At 46.6% G+C, this 16,000-nt stretch overlaps 1 protein-coding gene and 1 pseudogene across 2 annotated transcripts in view; both read right to left on the bottom strand.

The window, feature by feature from the left end:
• Positions 1 to 77: 77 nt before the first annotated feature.
• LOC113225106 lies at positions 78 to 576 on the bottom strand (annotated as a pseudogene). Its single transcript, XR_003309740.1, has one exon. The product of XR_003309740.1 is annotated as a 60S ribosomal protein L22 pseudogene (transcript).
• Positions 577 to 8,044: 7,468 nt separating this feature from the next.
• GPN2 (GPN-loop GTPase 2) overlaps positions 8,045 to 16,000 on the bottom strand; it is an 11,054-nt gene continuing 3,098 nt past the window's right edge. The window contains exons 3-5 of the mRNA XM_023219529.2: positions 14,565 to 14,725; positions 13,109 to 13,239; positions 8,045 to 8,413 (exon numbers count right to left, since the gene is read on the bottom strand). Coding sequence (XP_023075297.1) covers positions 8,341 to 8,413; positions 13,109 to 13,239; positions 14,565 to 14,725 — 365 coding nt within the window. The 3' untranslated portion in view covers positions 8,045 to 8,340. The remainder of the gene's footprint in view (positions 8,414 to 13,108; positions 13,240 to 14,564; positions 14,726 to 16,000) is intronic.

Genomic DNA, 16,000 nt, shown 5'->3' with positions numbered 1-16,000 from the left:
AAAACAAAACAAAACAAACAAAAAAACCCAAACTAAGTACATTATGTTGTGGTGCCCTGCTCCTATCTTAGACTTTCTTTTTTTTTTTTTTTTTTTGGTTCCCAAGTTTTATTCAAGAACTCATACAAAATATTCCGGATAAATGAAATTTAATCCTCATCTTCCTCCTCTTCTTCGTCCTGGTTAATCTGGAAGTAACGTAATTCGTAACTCTCTTTGCTGTTAGCAACTACGCGCAACCAGTCACGTAGATTATTCTTCTTCAAATATTTTTTGGTGAGATATTTCAAATACCTTTTGGAGAAAGGCACCTCAGATGTCACGGTGATCTTGCTCTTGCTCCTTTCGATGGTCACCACCCCTCCACCAAGGTTCCCAGCTTTTCCGTTCACTTTGATCCTTTCTTGCAAAAACTGCTCAAAATTGGCAGCATCCATGATTCCATCTTCTACAGGGTGGGTGCAATCAAGAGTGAACTTCAGAACCTGCTTCTTTTTTTTGCCCCGCTTCGCCACAAGTTTTTTCACTGGAGCCATGGCCGCAGCGGAGTTAGAAAGGGAGGTGAGCGAACTACGCAGACCTATCTTAGACTTTCTAAGAATCAAGAAAACCTTCTTCTGGCCAGATGTGGTGGCTCACACCTGTAATCCCAGCACTTTGGGAGGCCGAGGTGGGCAGATCACTTTAGGTCAGGAGTTCAAGACCAGCCCGGCCAACATGGTGAAATCCCATCTCTACTAAAAATAGAAAAATTGGCCAGGCATGGTAGCACACATCTGTCATGCCAGCTACTTGGGAAGCTGAGGCAGGAGAATCTCTTGAACCAGAAGGCAGAGGTTGCAGTGAGCTGAGACTGCACCACTGCACTTCAGCCTGGGCAACAGAATAAGACTCTGTCTCCAAAAAATAAGTAAAATTAAAATGAAAAGAAAGCCTTCTTACTCTCCTCTCAGTCTAATTCCATCCTAGTCTCTGGCAGAAAAGAATTGTCTTAAATGAGAAAAGACTGTGAACTGGACCAATTTCCAGGCTCATTGACCAAGTTTAGGTTTTCTTAACCTGATTCCACTCTTAGTTCCTTGAAATTCTTCACCCTGTTCACAGGGTCCACCCCATCCCTGCTGTGTGGGGAGTGGAAAAGGCAGGTTTCTGCAAAGAAGGTCCCCCTCCTCTCAGAATCCCCCTAGTCCCACCTACCCACTGAGTCAGGAGCCAGGAATGTCTGTGGGGGCAGTAGACAGGTATGTCACCCTGGGGGTGTCAGAGGCTGATTCATCTCTCATCTCCACCCAATCTTCTTACAGCTCTCTGGGAACTGTAACCCTCTGTCTAGAAATAAAAGAGTAAAATCCAGGATTCTGGGCTGGGCACGGTGGCTCACACCTGTAAATCTAGCACTTTGGTAGGCCGAGGCGGGAGGATCACAAGGTCAGGAGTTCAAGACCAACCTGGCCAAGATGGTGAAACCTGGTCTCTACTAAAAATACAAAAATTAGCCGGGTGTGGTGGCAGGTGCCTGTAATCCTAGCTACTCGGGAGGCTGAGGCAGAGAATTGCTTGAACCCGGGAGGCAGATGTTGCAGTGAGCCGAGATAGTGTCACAGCACTCCAGCCTGGGCGACACAGCAAGACAAGGCCTAAAAAAAAAAAAAAAAAAAAAATCCGGGACTCTGAAAAGCATCAAGTCTTCAAATCGGTGGTGGGCTAGGTACAGGATTGAATATATATTATGGTATTAAAGAAATATTTGTTGAAAGAAGGAAGGCAGGGAGACATTCTCTCCCTTTTCTCCTCTAGAGTAAAGCTAACCTGAGATTTTCTTGTCTGACTGTACAGAGGAGTGACTTTTAGCTCAAAAAAGATTATGTGAAACTTTTATCTCAAAAAAGATTATGTGACCAGGTGAGGTAGCTCACACCTGTAATCCTAGCACTTTGGGAGGCCAAGGCAGGCAGATTGCTGGAGCCCAGGAATTCAAGACCAGCCTGGGCAACATAGCGAGACCCCGTCTCTATCAGAAAGAATAAATTATGTGACCTTTGAGATTACTGATATTATGATTTATGAGTTGAGGGAAATCTTTTTTTTTTTTTGAGATGGAGTCTCGCTCTGTTGCCCAGGCTGGAGTGCAGTGCACAATCTCGGCTCACTGCAAGCTCCGCCTCCCAGGTTTACGCCATTCTCCCGCCTCAGCCTCCCGAGTAGCTGGGACTACAGGCACCCGCCACCACGCCCGGCTAGTTTTTTGTATTTTTTTAGTAGAGACGGGGTTTCACCGTGTTAGCCAGGATGGTCTCGATCTCCTGACCTCGTGATCCGCCCGTCTCGGCCTCCCAAAGTGCTGGGATTACAGGCTTGAGCCACCGCGCCTGGCCAGTTGAGGGAAATCTTAACCCATGTCCCAGTCTCCCTTCTTTGCTGTTTCTGTGACTCCATAAAGCAATGTGCAGGCTCCAGGATTAATATATAGGAAGAACTTGGAGGTGACAATTCAGTGCAAAGGGAGGCACTGGGGACATTCCTGGAAGCTAAACTGACATAGCAAGCACACTGCATTAGACTTCACATTTGGCCGGGTGCTCATGCCTATAATCCCAGCACTCTGGGAGGCTGAGGCAGGAGGATAGCCTGAGCTCAGGAGTTCCAGACCAGCCTGGGCAAGATAGGGAAACCCCCATCTCTACAAAAAATACAAAAATTAGGCATGGGGGTACGGGCCTATAGTCCCAGCTACTCAGTAGGCTGAGGTGGGAGATGGCTTGAGCCCGGTAGGTGGAACTTGCAGTGAGCCTGGGCAATAGTGCAAGATCCTGTCTCCAAAAAAAAAAAAACAAAATTCACGTTTATTTGGCATGGTTGCGAAGGGGCCTCTCATGTTCCTCCTCCACAACTGCTTCAGAGTTTTAGAATGAGGAGAAAAAAAAAGCCCTTGCCGTGTATTCTCATCCAGAGTAATTTACCAATACTGTCTTATTTACTGTCTTTTTTCCACCTCGATTGGCCCCTAAATCCCCACCCCATTCCGCCACAGCCCCTGTCTTGGCCCACCTCGACACCTGGGCTGAGTTAGCTCCCTGGCTGGAAAAGGTCACACTGGGCTCGAAATGAGGCACATGGGTTTCCCCATCTTTAGCAGGCCTGATGCCATGGAGGTATGTGCTGCAACTCCTTCTAAATGAGACAAGAAAAGAGAGTGAATGGCCCAGATCAGGCTGGGTAAGTAAAGGCTCAAAAGCCAGAGACAAGGGAAGAAAAGAGAGAAGAGGGGACTAGTGTTTTGCTAGAGAATTTCCCTCCAGGATTCCGGGATAATTGGGCCACTTCACTGCTTTCAAAATTGTTGTGGGCCTTAATAGTGCTTCGGTGGGTCTGAAGCCACTCCTCTCCCCGCTTAGGAGTCTTGAGAAAGGGACAGAGAATTCCTCAAATCGACCTCCCCTTTCTCTTTCCCACAGATCCTAATGGGACCATACTTCCTATATTCTCAGCCACCAGCGGGTGAGCATTTTGCTAATCCAGGCAGAATGGATGTGCTTCAGCTCTGTGGGCTTTAGGGCCTCATCCTCACGCATAAGCCTCTTTGTCAGGCTGGAAAGAAACCTTTCCAATTACCTATGGTCCCTGCTAAGTTATTCCAATTCTATACTGTCTTCTAATTGTTGAGGTCCCCAATTCAGAGCCAAGAAATGCATATAATCTAATGTCATTGGTTAGTAGGGATGACCAGGAAGGTCTCTTCTAAGGCACTCAGAGAAGTCTTCCTCCCTCCCGAAGTTGTAGAGAATTGTCAAGTGAAGCCTGGAGATGAGAAGAGCAATTTCAGACACTATCAGTGAGATATAAAGTGGTATCTTTTTTGGAAAGCATTTTGGCAACATGAATCCCAAACCTCGAATATGTCAATTATTTCATTTCCAGGACTACCTCACAAGTTAAAAATCAGAGACTCAGACAATGATTTTGGTACAAAGATGTTAATTACCACACTATTTACAAAAGTAAAAATTGGTGATGACTTGTAGGCTAGTAGTAGGCTAACCACGGGAGTATGGATGGGTAAACAATGTTATAGTCAAAGTATGGATGGGTAAACAATGTTATAGTCAAACCATGGACTATTACCATGGTGACATTAAAAAGGTTATTTAGGTCGGGTGCGGTGGCTCAAGCCTGTAATCCCAGCACTTTGGGAGGCCGAGACGGGCGGATCACGAGGTCAGAAGATCGAGACCATCCTGGCTAACACGGTGAAACCTCGTCTCTACTAAAAATACAAAAAAAAAACTAGCCAGGCGAGGTGGTGTCGCCTGTAGTCCCAGCTACTCGGGAGGCTGAGGCAGGAGAATGGCATGAACCCGGGAGGCGGAGCTTGCAGTGAGCTGAGATCCGGCCACTGCGCTCCAGCCTGGGTGACAGAGCGAGACTCCGTCTCAAAAAAAAAAAAAAAAAAAGGTTATTTACTTGATTGTTTCAGACAGGGTCTCACTCTGTTGCTCAGGCTAGAGTGTAGTGGCACAATCATAGCTCACTGCAGCCTCCACGTCCTAGCTCAAGTGATCCCCCCACATCAGCCTCCCAGAGTGCTGGAATTACAGGAATTGTATCTGTTTTTATTACATGGAATGGTGTTAACTGAAAAAGGCAGGATATAACACAATTATAAAATATCCCACTTAGATAAATGCAATATCCATCCCTAGGTATACAAAAATAAGACTGAAAGAATACACAAAATACCTCCAGATGTTTACAGAGATGAGAAAAAAGAGAATACACAAAATATAGATTTGAATATAGAATTTATTTTTCTTTTAAATAGATGACCCCATAGAAAGTTTCTGTTATGGGATTCTGGGTGACTCATTTTCTCTTTTCATTTTCGTTTTTTTTTTTTGAGATGGACTTTCGATCTTGTTACCCAGGCTGGAGTGCAATGGCGCGATCTCAGCTCACTAAAACCTCTGCCTCCCGGGTTCAAGCAATTCTCCTGCTTCAGTCTCCCAAGTAGCTGGAATTACAGGCACATGCTACCATGCCCTGCTAATGTTTGCATTTTTAGCAGAGACAGGTTTTCGCCATGTTGGCCAGGCTGGTCTTACACTCCCAACCTCAGATGATCTGCCCACCTTGGCCTCCCAAAGTGCTGGGATTACAGACATGAGCCACCGTGCTTGGCCTTCTCTTTCATTTTCTAAGTTTTTTACTTTCCTATATTAGGAAATTTTAAAATAATCTTAAGGATGACTGTCACATGCCAGCCATAATGGGAGGATGGTCTTTCTTCTACCCTAGACATTTCACACTACACAGGCCTCACTTGGATCTGACATCTTCCTTTCTGCACTGTGCAGATCCCCTCAGTATATCAGAAAATAGAAAATCACTTTGCTGCCAGTGGAAGGTAGACAGAAGCTACATTTACTGGGGAAGAAAATACCCTTGCTGTCAAACCATGGCCTGAAAATAAAGGCCCTGAATTATTTCCACCTATCCCCACTCCATGGCTGCAGAAAATGCTGAGGGTGCTTGCATATGAGTCCATAAAGTTGTAAAGAATGCCTTCCAGCCCCCATTTGGTTTGTTTTGGTGAGAGCTGGGGCCTCTGTGATGGGCAAGCATCAAAACCCATGACCACAGCCATTGGTACTGCTTTCAAAAGCATAGCACCCACCCTAATGCCCTGATAAAGGATTTGTCCAGTAGTCTGGGCGTCAGGATTCCTGGGCTCTAGGCCCCACAGGTGATTCACAGCTAGCCCCAGGCTGTGCCTCCTGGCCTCAGTTTCCCTGGCTTGCTCTATTGGTACTTCCTACCTACTCTGTGGGGTGTTAATAGGGGTGAGGTGCTTTGAACTTCTCAGATCAAAGAGGCTAGGAAGCAGCGCCCAGTTATTATCCCCTACACAGCCAGGCGTGGGAGCTGAGGTTGCTTTCATACTCTTCCAGCCACAGTAGCCTCCTCATATCCCCTTATTCATCTGCCTTTGGCTCTGGCTGCCACAACCAGAAAGCAAAGCACAGTCAGTCCTATTTCAATGCTGTTTCAGAACAGATGTCCCTAAATGAATTTGCCAACTGCCCAAACCACTGGTGCACTATATATGATTTAGTAAATACTTTATAGGTGCCTAATTTCTTTCTTCTGATTGGCTGCAAAACCTGTGGGACAAGGACTGTGACTTCTCACCAATAAATATACCAAAGGAGGAATACTCACCATTCAGTCAGCAAAACAGCTTATGAGAGAGCCAGGCTGACCAAAGTTCAAACTTCTCATCTTTCTGCTTCCTCACCGTAACATGGGTAATGGCTTATTCACTCTCCCCTTCTTGTCTATCTCTAATGAGGATTATGTGTGTGGAAGCACTCTAAAATACCAAGCACTTCATGTGTGTTAAAAAGTCCAAATGTGGCCAGGTGCGGTGGCTCACCCCTGTAATCCCAGCACTTTGGGAGGCCAAGGCGGGTAGATCACAAGGTCAGTAGTTCAAGACCAGCCTGAACAACCAGGCCCGACACTACTAAAAATACAAAAATTAGCCAGGCGCGTTGGCGGGCACCTGTAATCCCAGCTACTCGGGAGGCTGAGGCATAGAATTGCTTGAACCTGGGAAGCAGAGGTTGCAGTGAGCCAAGATTGAGCCACTGGACTCCAGCCTGGGCAACAGAGAGAGACTTTGTCTCAAAAAAAAAAAAAAAAAAAGTCTAAATGTATGCAAATAAAACTTGGCATAAGTCTTGCCCAGGGCATCAGTCCAGCCCCTTCTACCACCAGGTTACAACTGCAAGAAATAAGGCTGGGGTGCCACCTACTGGTTGAAAAATATATGAACTGTATCCAGCCAGTTGCAAGAAGAGCAAAGAAAAAACTTCAAGCCCTCTTAATTTTTGCCACTCTCTCACAGGAACTGCCATATTATATACTAATATTTTTCTTTACACAACTTATATATTTTTTTGAGATGGAGTCTCGCTGTGTCGCCCAGGTTGAAATGTAATGGCACAATCTTGGCTCACTGCAACCTCTGCCTCCCGGGTTCAAGCAATTCTTCTCCCTCAGCCTCCCCAGTAGCTGGGATTATAGGCCTGCAACACCATGCCCAGCTAATTTTTGTGTTTTTAGTAGAGAGGGGTTTCACCATATTGGCCAGGCTGGTCTCGAACTCCTGATCTCAGGTGATCTGCCCATGTCAGCCTTCCAATGTGCTGGGCTTACAGGCATGAGTCAACGTGCCCAGCCTTGTATTTCATTTTTGAAGCAAACCTTTTTTTTTGAGACAAAGTCTCACTCTGTCACCAGGATGGAGTACAGTGGCACAATCTCAGTTCACTGTAACCTCTGACTCCTGGGTTCAAACAATTCTCCTGCCTCAGCCTCCCAAGTAGCTAGAACTACAGGCATGCACCACCATGCCCAGCTAATTTTTAAATTTTTTTGGTAGAGATGGGGTTTCACCATGTTGGCCAGGATGGTCTCGATCTCTTGACCTTGTGATCTGCCCGCCTCGGCCTCCCAAAGTGCTGGGATTACAGGCATGAGCCACTATGCCCGGCCTTGAAGTAAACTTTTAACCAGTACTGTAAATAGAAAACTAGTCAACACTTGTCAAAAATAGAATAAAACCATAAAACAAATAAAATGAATATAAAACATTAATAAAGGTCTAGCTAGGAAGTGTTGCCTGTGAAAGCTGAAGTTTGAGGCTCTGTTAAAACTGAAAATATTGGGACACGGTGGCTCACACCTGTAGTCCCAGTTACTCAGGCGTCTCAGGTGGGAGGACTGCTTGAGTCCAGGAGTTTGAGTCCAGCCTGGGGCATATAATGAGAACTCATCTTTTTAAAAAACAAACAAACCTCAGAACCAAAAACTGAAGATTAATAAAAACACCTGACTAGAGACTGAATGTCAATCCTATGTGACTGAATGTGAATTATATGCTTTGGGGAAATACTGATTATTCCAAGGGAAGGTGATATTCCCTCATTCTTCCCCAAACCCCTGGGCCTGGAAGATTGAAGAACAGTTTGGAAGTCACAAAAAGTAGAAAATAAACTCTTGTATTGTAGCACATTCCGTCACAGCCTGAGTAGGACCAGTGCTCGACATTCTGGTGGCAGGGCCCAGAGCTCACAGACACCACTGACAGTATGGTAGGTGTTCTGCTTGGCGCTATGTCTGGCTTTTTGGCCAGAAGTCCTTTGCAGAGCTCACTATCCCCTTGCCAGCCCACCAGCTCTCGCTGGGAGGACTTGCTCTTGGGTCTGCAGCCTGCATTAGGAGCCTCCACTTTCCCCAGTGCTGGGTTATGCATCCTGGTCTCCAGGGTCCACCTTGTTGCTATAGCTGCATGGCTTCCTGCTCCACTGACTGGTTCGAGGGTGCCAGGTACTTCTCCTGGATGCCCAGTGTGCTGAGAAAGGGTGCGTCAAGGCTGATAGCATAGGCAGAGGATGGGGAGCTGGTCTGGGCAGGATGTGACTTCTGCTGATGGCTACACTCCAACCATGTCCATCCCTCTCTTCCTCATAAATTATAGGGACCAATCAGGTATGAGAAGCCTCCAAAAACATCCGGACTCAAATGCTCCTCTAAGTGCCTGTTCCACACACTGCTGAGGATCAAAGGACTGAAGAGCGCTAACCTTCCAATGTTGTGTTATGGTACATGCTCTGGAGCCAGACCAAGCAGGTTCAAATCCTGATGAAGTCTGGGTCTGGGGTCTGATGAGGAGATGGAGGTTAGCCATGGCTAGGTTGGCTATGTTAGGACACCACGGCTGTTCTACTACCAAATGGCTCCAAAGTAAGGAACTGAGATTCTACACCCAGCAAAACCAAGGTTTGAACTGTTCTTCCAAAACATCCTGGGAGAGGGACCTTGGGCCTGTTGCCTCACTTATAAAAGGGGTTGAAATGAAGATTAAATGACCCTGCAAAATAAAGTACGTAGCCCACCAAATGATGTTCAAGTTACAGACCTTTTTCTTTTTTTTTTTTTTTTTTTTGAGACGGAGTCTCGCTCTGTCACAAAGCTGGAGTGCAGTAGCGTGATCTCGGCTCACTGCAACCTCCAACTCCTGGTTCAAGCAACTCTCCTGCCTCAGCCTCCAGAGTAGCTGGGACTACAGGCACCTGCCACCACAGCCAGCTAATTTTTGTATTTTTAGTAGAGATGGGGTTTCACCATGTTGGCCAGGATGGTCTCGATCTCCTGACCTCGTGATCTGCGCCCACCTTGGCCTCCCTAAGTGCTGGGATTACAGGTGTGAGCCACCAGGCCCGGCCCTTATAGGCCTTTCTTTACTGTCTCTATGAATCCATCAACCAAAATCCATCTCACCCCTACTCAGATTGACTCTCAACTGGTGCCCCTTCCCAATGACTTTTCCACAGCAGATACTGCCTTATTTCTGTGCAAGTTGGCCCTGAAGATCACTGAGGATCAGTGAAATCCACCTTGCTTATCTCTGACCTAATGCCCACATTCCTGAGTAGGGCATACAAAGCCTCACCTCCTACCTGCCTACCTGTCTGGCCCCACTGCTGCTCCCCTCTCCGAATCCTTGCCCTGCTCACAAGTCATGCCATCCTACTTTTTTTTTTGAGATGGAGTGTCACTCTGTCACCCAGGCTGACGTACTGTGGTGCCATCTTGGCTCACTGCAACCTCTACCTCCCGGGTTCAAGCAATTCTCCTGCCTCAGCCTCCCAAGTAGCTGGAACTATAGGCATGCGCCACCACACCCAGCTAATTTTTGTATTTTTTAAATAGAAACATGGTTTCACCATTTGGCCAGGTGATCTGGCCTCAGGTGATCTGCCCCCACTCGGCCTCCCAAGGTGCTGGGATTACAGGCATGAGCCACCATGCCCAGCCCCTACTTTTTGTCAAAAATAAATTTTTATACTTTAAAAAAGAGAGACACAGATGGGGTCTCAACTATGTTGCCCAGTCTGGTCTCAAACTCCTGGCCTTGAGCAATCCTCCCACCTTTTAACTCCCAATGTGTTGGAATTACAGGCATGAAGCCATTACACTTGGCCCATGCCGTCTTATTTGCAACCCTCAAAACCTGTCTCAACTTTGAACCTCTATGCTTTTGCATATACTGTTCTCTTTAACTTGAATTCCCTTTCCTTCTTCATTAGACTGGCTAACCTTCACCTTGAAATGATGCAACTCACGTGCCATGACTCCATAAAGCTTTCCTTACCCACCTAACCTTCAGCAGAGCTGACCGCTCCCTTCTTTGTATCAGTCCCTACTCTCTTATAGAGAGCTGCTGAATCCTTTTTTTTTTTTTTTGAGACGGAGTCTTGCTCTGTTGCCCAGGCTGGAGTGCAGTGGCACAGTCTTGGCTCACTGCGAGTTCCGCCTCCCGGGTTCATGCCATTCTCCTGCCTCAGCCTCCTAAGTAGCTGGGACTACAGGCACCTGCCATCACACCCAGCTAATTTTTTGTATTTTTAGTTGAGACAGGGTTTCACCGTGTGAGCCAGGATGGTCTTGATCTCCTGACCTTGTGATCCACCCACCTCGGCCTCCCAAAGTGCTGGGATTACAGGTGTGAGCCACCATGCCTGGCTGAGAGCTGCTGAATCTTAAGTGGGTTAGGATTGGGGCAGAATCTAAAATCAGCACAAATGTATATGGTTAAAAATACCCTTGAAAATTCCTCAAATTATTTGTTAAATGCAGCATACATGGTTTTGTGAATAGAATCCTTTATATATATGAATACATAAAGTAACGTACAGATGCTCCATGACTTATGATGGGGTTACATCCTGATAAACCCATCCCAAATCAAAAATATCTTAAGTCGAAAATGCATTTAATACACATAACCTACCACACATCACAGTTTAATCTCACCTACCTTAAATATTCTTAGAACACTTACGTTAGCCTGCATTTGGGCAAAATTATCTAACACAAAGCCTGTTTTATAATAAAGTATTGAATATCTCGTGTAATTTACTGAATACTGTACTGAAAGTGAAAGAATGATTGATAGGTACCAAAAGTACAATTTCTACTGAATGCATATAGCTTTCACGCTATTGTAAAGTTGAACCATCGTAAGTCGGGAACCATGTGCACGGTGTACAAAATATTACAACACTATTTAAATTGCTCCTCCCAGCCTAGGCTGCATGGTGAAACCCCGTCTCTACTGGAAAAAAAAAAAAACAAAAAAGAGAGAAAAAAAGGCCAGGCGTGCTGGCTCACACCTGTAATCCCAGCACTTTGGGAGGCCGAGGTATCTCAAACAGACAGAGTCTTGCTCTGTCGCCCAGGCTGGAGTGCAGTGACACGATCTCGGCTCACTGCAAGTTCCACCTCCTGGGTTCACGCCATTCTCCTGTCTCGGCCTCCCAAGCAGCTGGGACTACAGGTTCATGCTGCCATACTTGGCTAATTTTTTGTATTTTTAGTAGAGACGGGTTTCACCTTGTTAGCCAGGATGGTCTCGATCTCCTGACCTTGTGATCTGCCCGCCTCAGCCTCCCAAAGTGCTGGATTACAGGTGTGAGCCACCGCGCTCGGCCAAAAGTCCATCTTAAATTAAAAAAAAAAAAAAATTGCTCCTCCCCTCCTTTGCTGAGCACATGCAGTCCAATTGGCCTACATTAACTGCGGGTGTGACACAGCTCCTTAGTACCTTCACCAGGGACTGCACATTCTACTAACATTATTTGTAAGTCATGCCTGCAACCCCCGCCCCATGAGCTTTGTTTCCCACATATGGCTCGACATAGATCAGTAAGCACTGGCTGGAATTCTTTTCCTCTACACCCTAAGACTCTGAGTCCCCCTTGTCTCCAGCATGCTGCGTAGATGCTGAATCTGTGACAGCATCAGTCTAGAGGGCCTGGACTTTCCTGTCCTGCTTCACGCAGGGCCTCTGTGACCTGATGGACACCTACCCATGACCTTGGCTCCAGCCTCAGTAGTCACTAACCAAGCTCCAAAGTCTGGCTCCCTCTTGGATAGCTCTGGATGTCCCATGGACCCCTGAACACAGCACATCTGCCAGCTCTTGTCCCTTTTATCCATGTGACAAACCTGCCCCCTCCTCCTTTTCCTGCCTCAGTGATTAGTAAAACCACCCATGCACTGTCTAAGCCAGAGATGTGGGAAGCTAAATTCTGCTCCAGCTCCATCTACCCATTCAGTCACTGACTCTTACAGTCTATCTCTTTAGTATTTTTCCATTCCACACCTTTCTATTCTCACTACAAATTTTTCATCCCTTCTCACCTAACAAGACTGTAAAACTCTTCTGCCCCCAATCACATCCCTTAAATGCATTTTCCACAATTGCAGGGGCTTTCCTAAAATGTACATCTGATCGTGTCACACCCTGTTCAACAGCACTGCTTGAATACTGGTTCCCACTGCCTACTCATGAACTGAAGTCCATATTCCTTAGTAGGGCACTCAGGCCCCTCCCTCAGCAGCCCTGCCTGCACCCCTGCAAAGTCCTTTCCTCTTCACATGCAACACACCAGGCAACTGGACCTCCTGCATCTCTCCCAAATGACCAATGCCCTCTCATTTCTGGACCTCTGTATTTGTTGCTCCTACTGATCAGTATTGTCCCTTGTCCTCAGTACAACCAACTCTGAAGCCAAGGGACCACCTTTGCACATGAGAGACAGCCATTAGGAAGCCCAACTGATCAATATGAATCAGTCATCCATGGCTGGGTGCGGTGGCTCACATCTGTAATCCTAGCACTTTGGGAAGCGGAGGCGGGTGGATCACCTGAGGTCAGGAGTTCCAGATCAGCCTGGCCAACATGGTGAAACCCCGTCTCTACTAAAAATACAAAAATTAGCTGGGCACAGTGGCACACGCCTGTAACCCCAGCTACTCGGGAGGCTGAGGAAGGAGAATCGCTTGAACCTGGGAGGCAGAGGTTACAGTGAGCCAAGATTGCGACATTGTGCAATCCAGCATGGGCAATAAGAACGAAACTCCCTCTCAAAAAAAAAAAAAAAAAAGGTCACCCAGAAGGATGATGACTGCACTTCCTGTGGCCATTCCTGAGCCCCATGTCTCACCCTCTCCGCTATGGCCAGGAAGCTAGCAAGGATACGAAGAGAAATGGAAGTCTGCTCCCATTGCGGCAGACATCATGGCCTCTAGGCTTCGCTGCTCTTGGGCTCCGAAACAGTATCCATTGGCTTTATCCACAGCCTGCAGGACTCGCTGGATGCTCTCCTTGTCCTGAGCAGGGAGGTGAGAAACAGTTTTGTGAGTGAAACAGAAGTGTGTAAAACTGCTTGCAATCTCTAAATACACCTTCCTCCATCTTGCCTCTGTACATGTAGCTTTCTTGGCCTGGAGTAGTTCTACATGTCCCCAAAGGCTGGATAAATCCCATGTTTTCTGAGCACCAACTCACTCAGATTAGAACAGATAAGCTCCCCTATGCACATCCATAGTCCCCTGGGTTTACACCTATTGTACATGTAATAAATGCCTATTAACTCACCTGCCTCCCCCTACCTCTTAGGGCCAGATCATCTGTCGCAGTATTCCCAGTGCCTGCCACAGTACTTCTCTTAAGCAGATATCCAATAAATATGCATGTTTTAAATCTATAATTGGGACAGGCGCGGTGGTTCACACCTGTAAAGCCTAGCACTTTGGGAGGCTGAGGCAGGTGGATCACTTGAGGTCAGGAGTTTGAGACCAGCCTGGCCAACATGGTGAAACCCTGTCTGTACTAAAAATACAAAAATTAGCTGGGCATGATGACAGATGCCTGTAATCCCAGTTACTTGAGAGGCTGAGGCAGGAGAATCGGTTGAACCCAGGAGGTGGAGGTTGCAGTGAGCCAAGATCACGCCACTGCACTCCATCCTGGGCGACAGAGTGAGATTCCATCACACACACAAAAAAAACTATAACTGTTTCCTCATCCATATACAGTAATAAAAACAGTCTATATATCACATGGTGGGAAGGACAAAGCAAAATTACATATGTCTAGTCCTTAGCACAGTGCCCAGCACAGAAAGCCATAAGTAAGAGATAACTGTTATGATTGATATTATAGAGTTCATCTCCTCATATAAGTGTGGCATTAGAAGTAAGGAGACAAGTTAGCTCAAGTTCACCCACTGCAGAAAGGAATCTAACATGTACCTGCGTCTCCCAGGTTATCTCTGCAGGGTAAAGGTGAGAGGCACAGGGGTTGGGTACCACTTTGCAAAGTCAACAGACAGTTGCCCAGTTGAATGGGCTTAAGAGACTTGTCCCTGGTCCTGGTCAAGTTTCTTGCTGATGACTTTCTGAACTCACCCATTTTCACACTGAGGAGGGAACATGTGAAGAGAGGATCCAGCAAAAAAGAATAGACAGGCAAAAGTTTGGTCCACTCTCTTTACTGGAATTCTGCCCCTACAGCAGCCCCTGGTCCTGAAACTAAGATTACTCAGTGATAGTCAACCCAGGGCAAAGACCATTGTTTAAGCCCTCAAAGCATCCTGTGCTTTTGGCTTGGTGAATCCCAGGCACTGTCAGAGTCCTGTCTTAGCCCCCAGTACCTGGATGTTCAGAGGGATAAAGGAGACCAGGCTATAGTCTTCGATGAGTTGCACTAGCTTCTCATTGAGCTGGCGGTAGTGGCGGAAGAAAGGGTCAGAAGCCAGGTGGTCAAGCAGGTAGGAGAGGTCCAGAACCTCTGTGTAGTAGTCCAGGTTGAAGGCTAAAGAGAGAAAAGTGTTCAGGAGCAACCAGTATCAGGCTAAAGACCTGAGGACGAGGTTCATTTTTCTTTTTTTCCTTTGTGTTTTCATGCACTCAAGTATTAACTTGACACAATAAAATGAAGTCACTAAGAAAAAAAGCTTTTGGTTTTACCCTGCTGGCTGTGCTAGTTACTAGCTATATAGGCAGGTACCTACTTCATAGCACTGTCGTGAAGATTAAATGCTATAAACCCCAGTGTCTGGTACAGAGAAGTGCTTGATCAACAACTGCAAACAGGCTGGGCATAGTGGCTCAGTGGCTCACACCTGTAATCCCAGCACTCTGGGAGGCTGAGGTGGGTGATCACCTGAGGTCAGGAGTTCAAGACCAGGTAATATGGTGAAACTCCATCTCTACTAAAAATACAAAATTAGCCGGACCTGGTGGCACATGCCTGTAATCCCAGCTACTCGGGAGGCTGAGGCAGGAGAATCGCTTGAATCTGGGAGGCGGAGGATGCAGTGAGCCGAGATTGCACCACTGCACTCCAGCCTGGGCAACAAGAGCGAAACTGTCTCAAAAATAAATAAATAAATAAAGTTGCAAATAATTATATCAAACATGTACCAAGAACTGTGCATGGCTGTCCTCACCTCACAGAGCTCATAGTCAGGTCATACCCTCAGGACCTGGCATGTACATTGCAAAGACTCTGTAAATGGTTAAACTGAATAAATGCTACATTCTAGCAGGGTAGCCTCCTGGGTATATCACTTTGCTTTTCTGAGCCAGTTGTTTCTTAATGTAAAATAAGGACTAGATGATGCTGAGGTCCCTGATTCAGTTTTATAAATCATTTCCCACTAAAAGTAGTAAGTTGCACCTCCCCCTAGTGGCCTGTTTCTGCCCAGAAAACTTAAGTATCTGGGCTCCTTGGCAGATGTATCCTAAAGTGAGCCGAGGACTCTACATCACTCTATGTCCAGACTAGAAGCTAGCTGGCTCCCTGGACAAGGTCCTGACACCTCCCTTTCCCAACAACCTCCCTACTGCTCATGTGCTGGTCATTTTATCTGTCTTCTCTAGGTTCCTTTGTGGCTAGAGATGCTATTTAGGGAACAACATCCCCAGTTCAGAAGAGTACTAATTTTTTTTTTGTTTGTTTTTTGAGATGGAGTCTCGCTCTGTCGCCCAGGCTGGAGTGCAGTGGCGCGATCTCAGCTTACTGCAAGCTCTGCCTCCTGGGTTCACACCATTCTCCTGCCTCAGCCTCCTGAGTAGCTGGGACTAC

Source organism: Piliocolobus tephrosceles, chromosome 1, assembly GCF_002776525.5.
Source record: "Piliocolobus tephrosceles isolate RC106 chromosome 1, ASM277652v3, whole genome shotgun sequence".
Classification (NCBI taxonomy): Eukaryota; Metazoa; Chordata; class Mammalia; order Primates; family Cercopithecidae; genus Piliocolobus; species Piliocolobus tephrosceles.
Note: the sequence above shows the minus strand (reverse complement) of the source record. Positions and strands in the feature narration are given on the sequence as shown.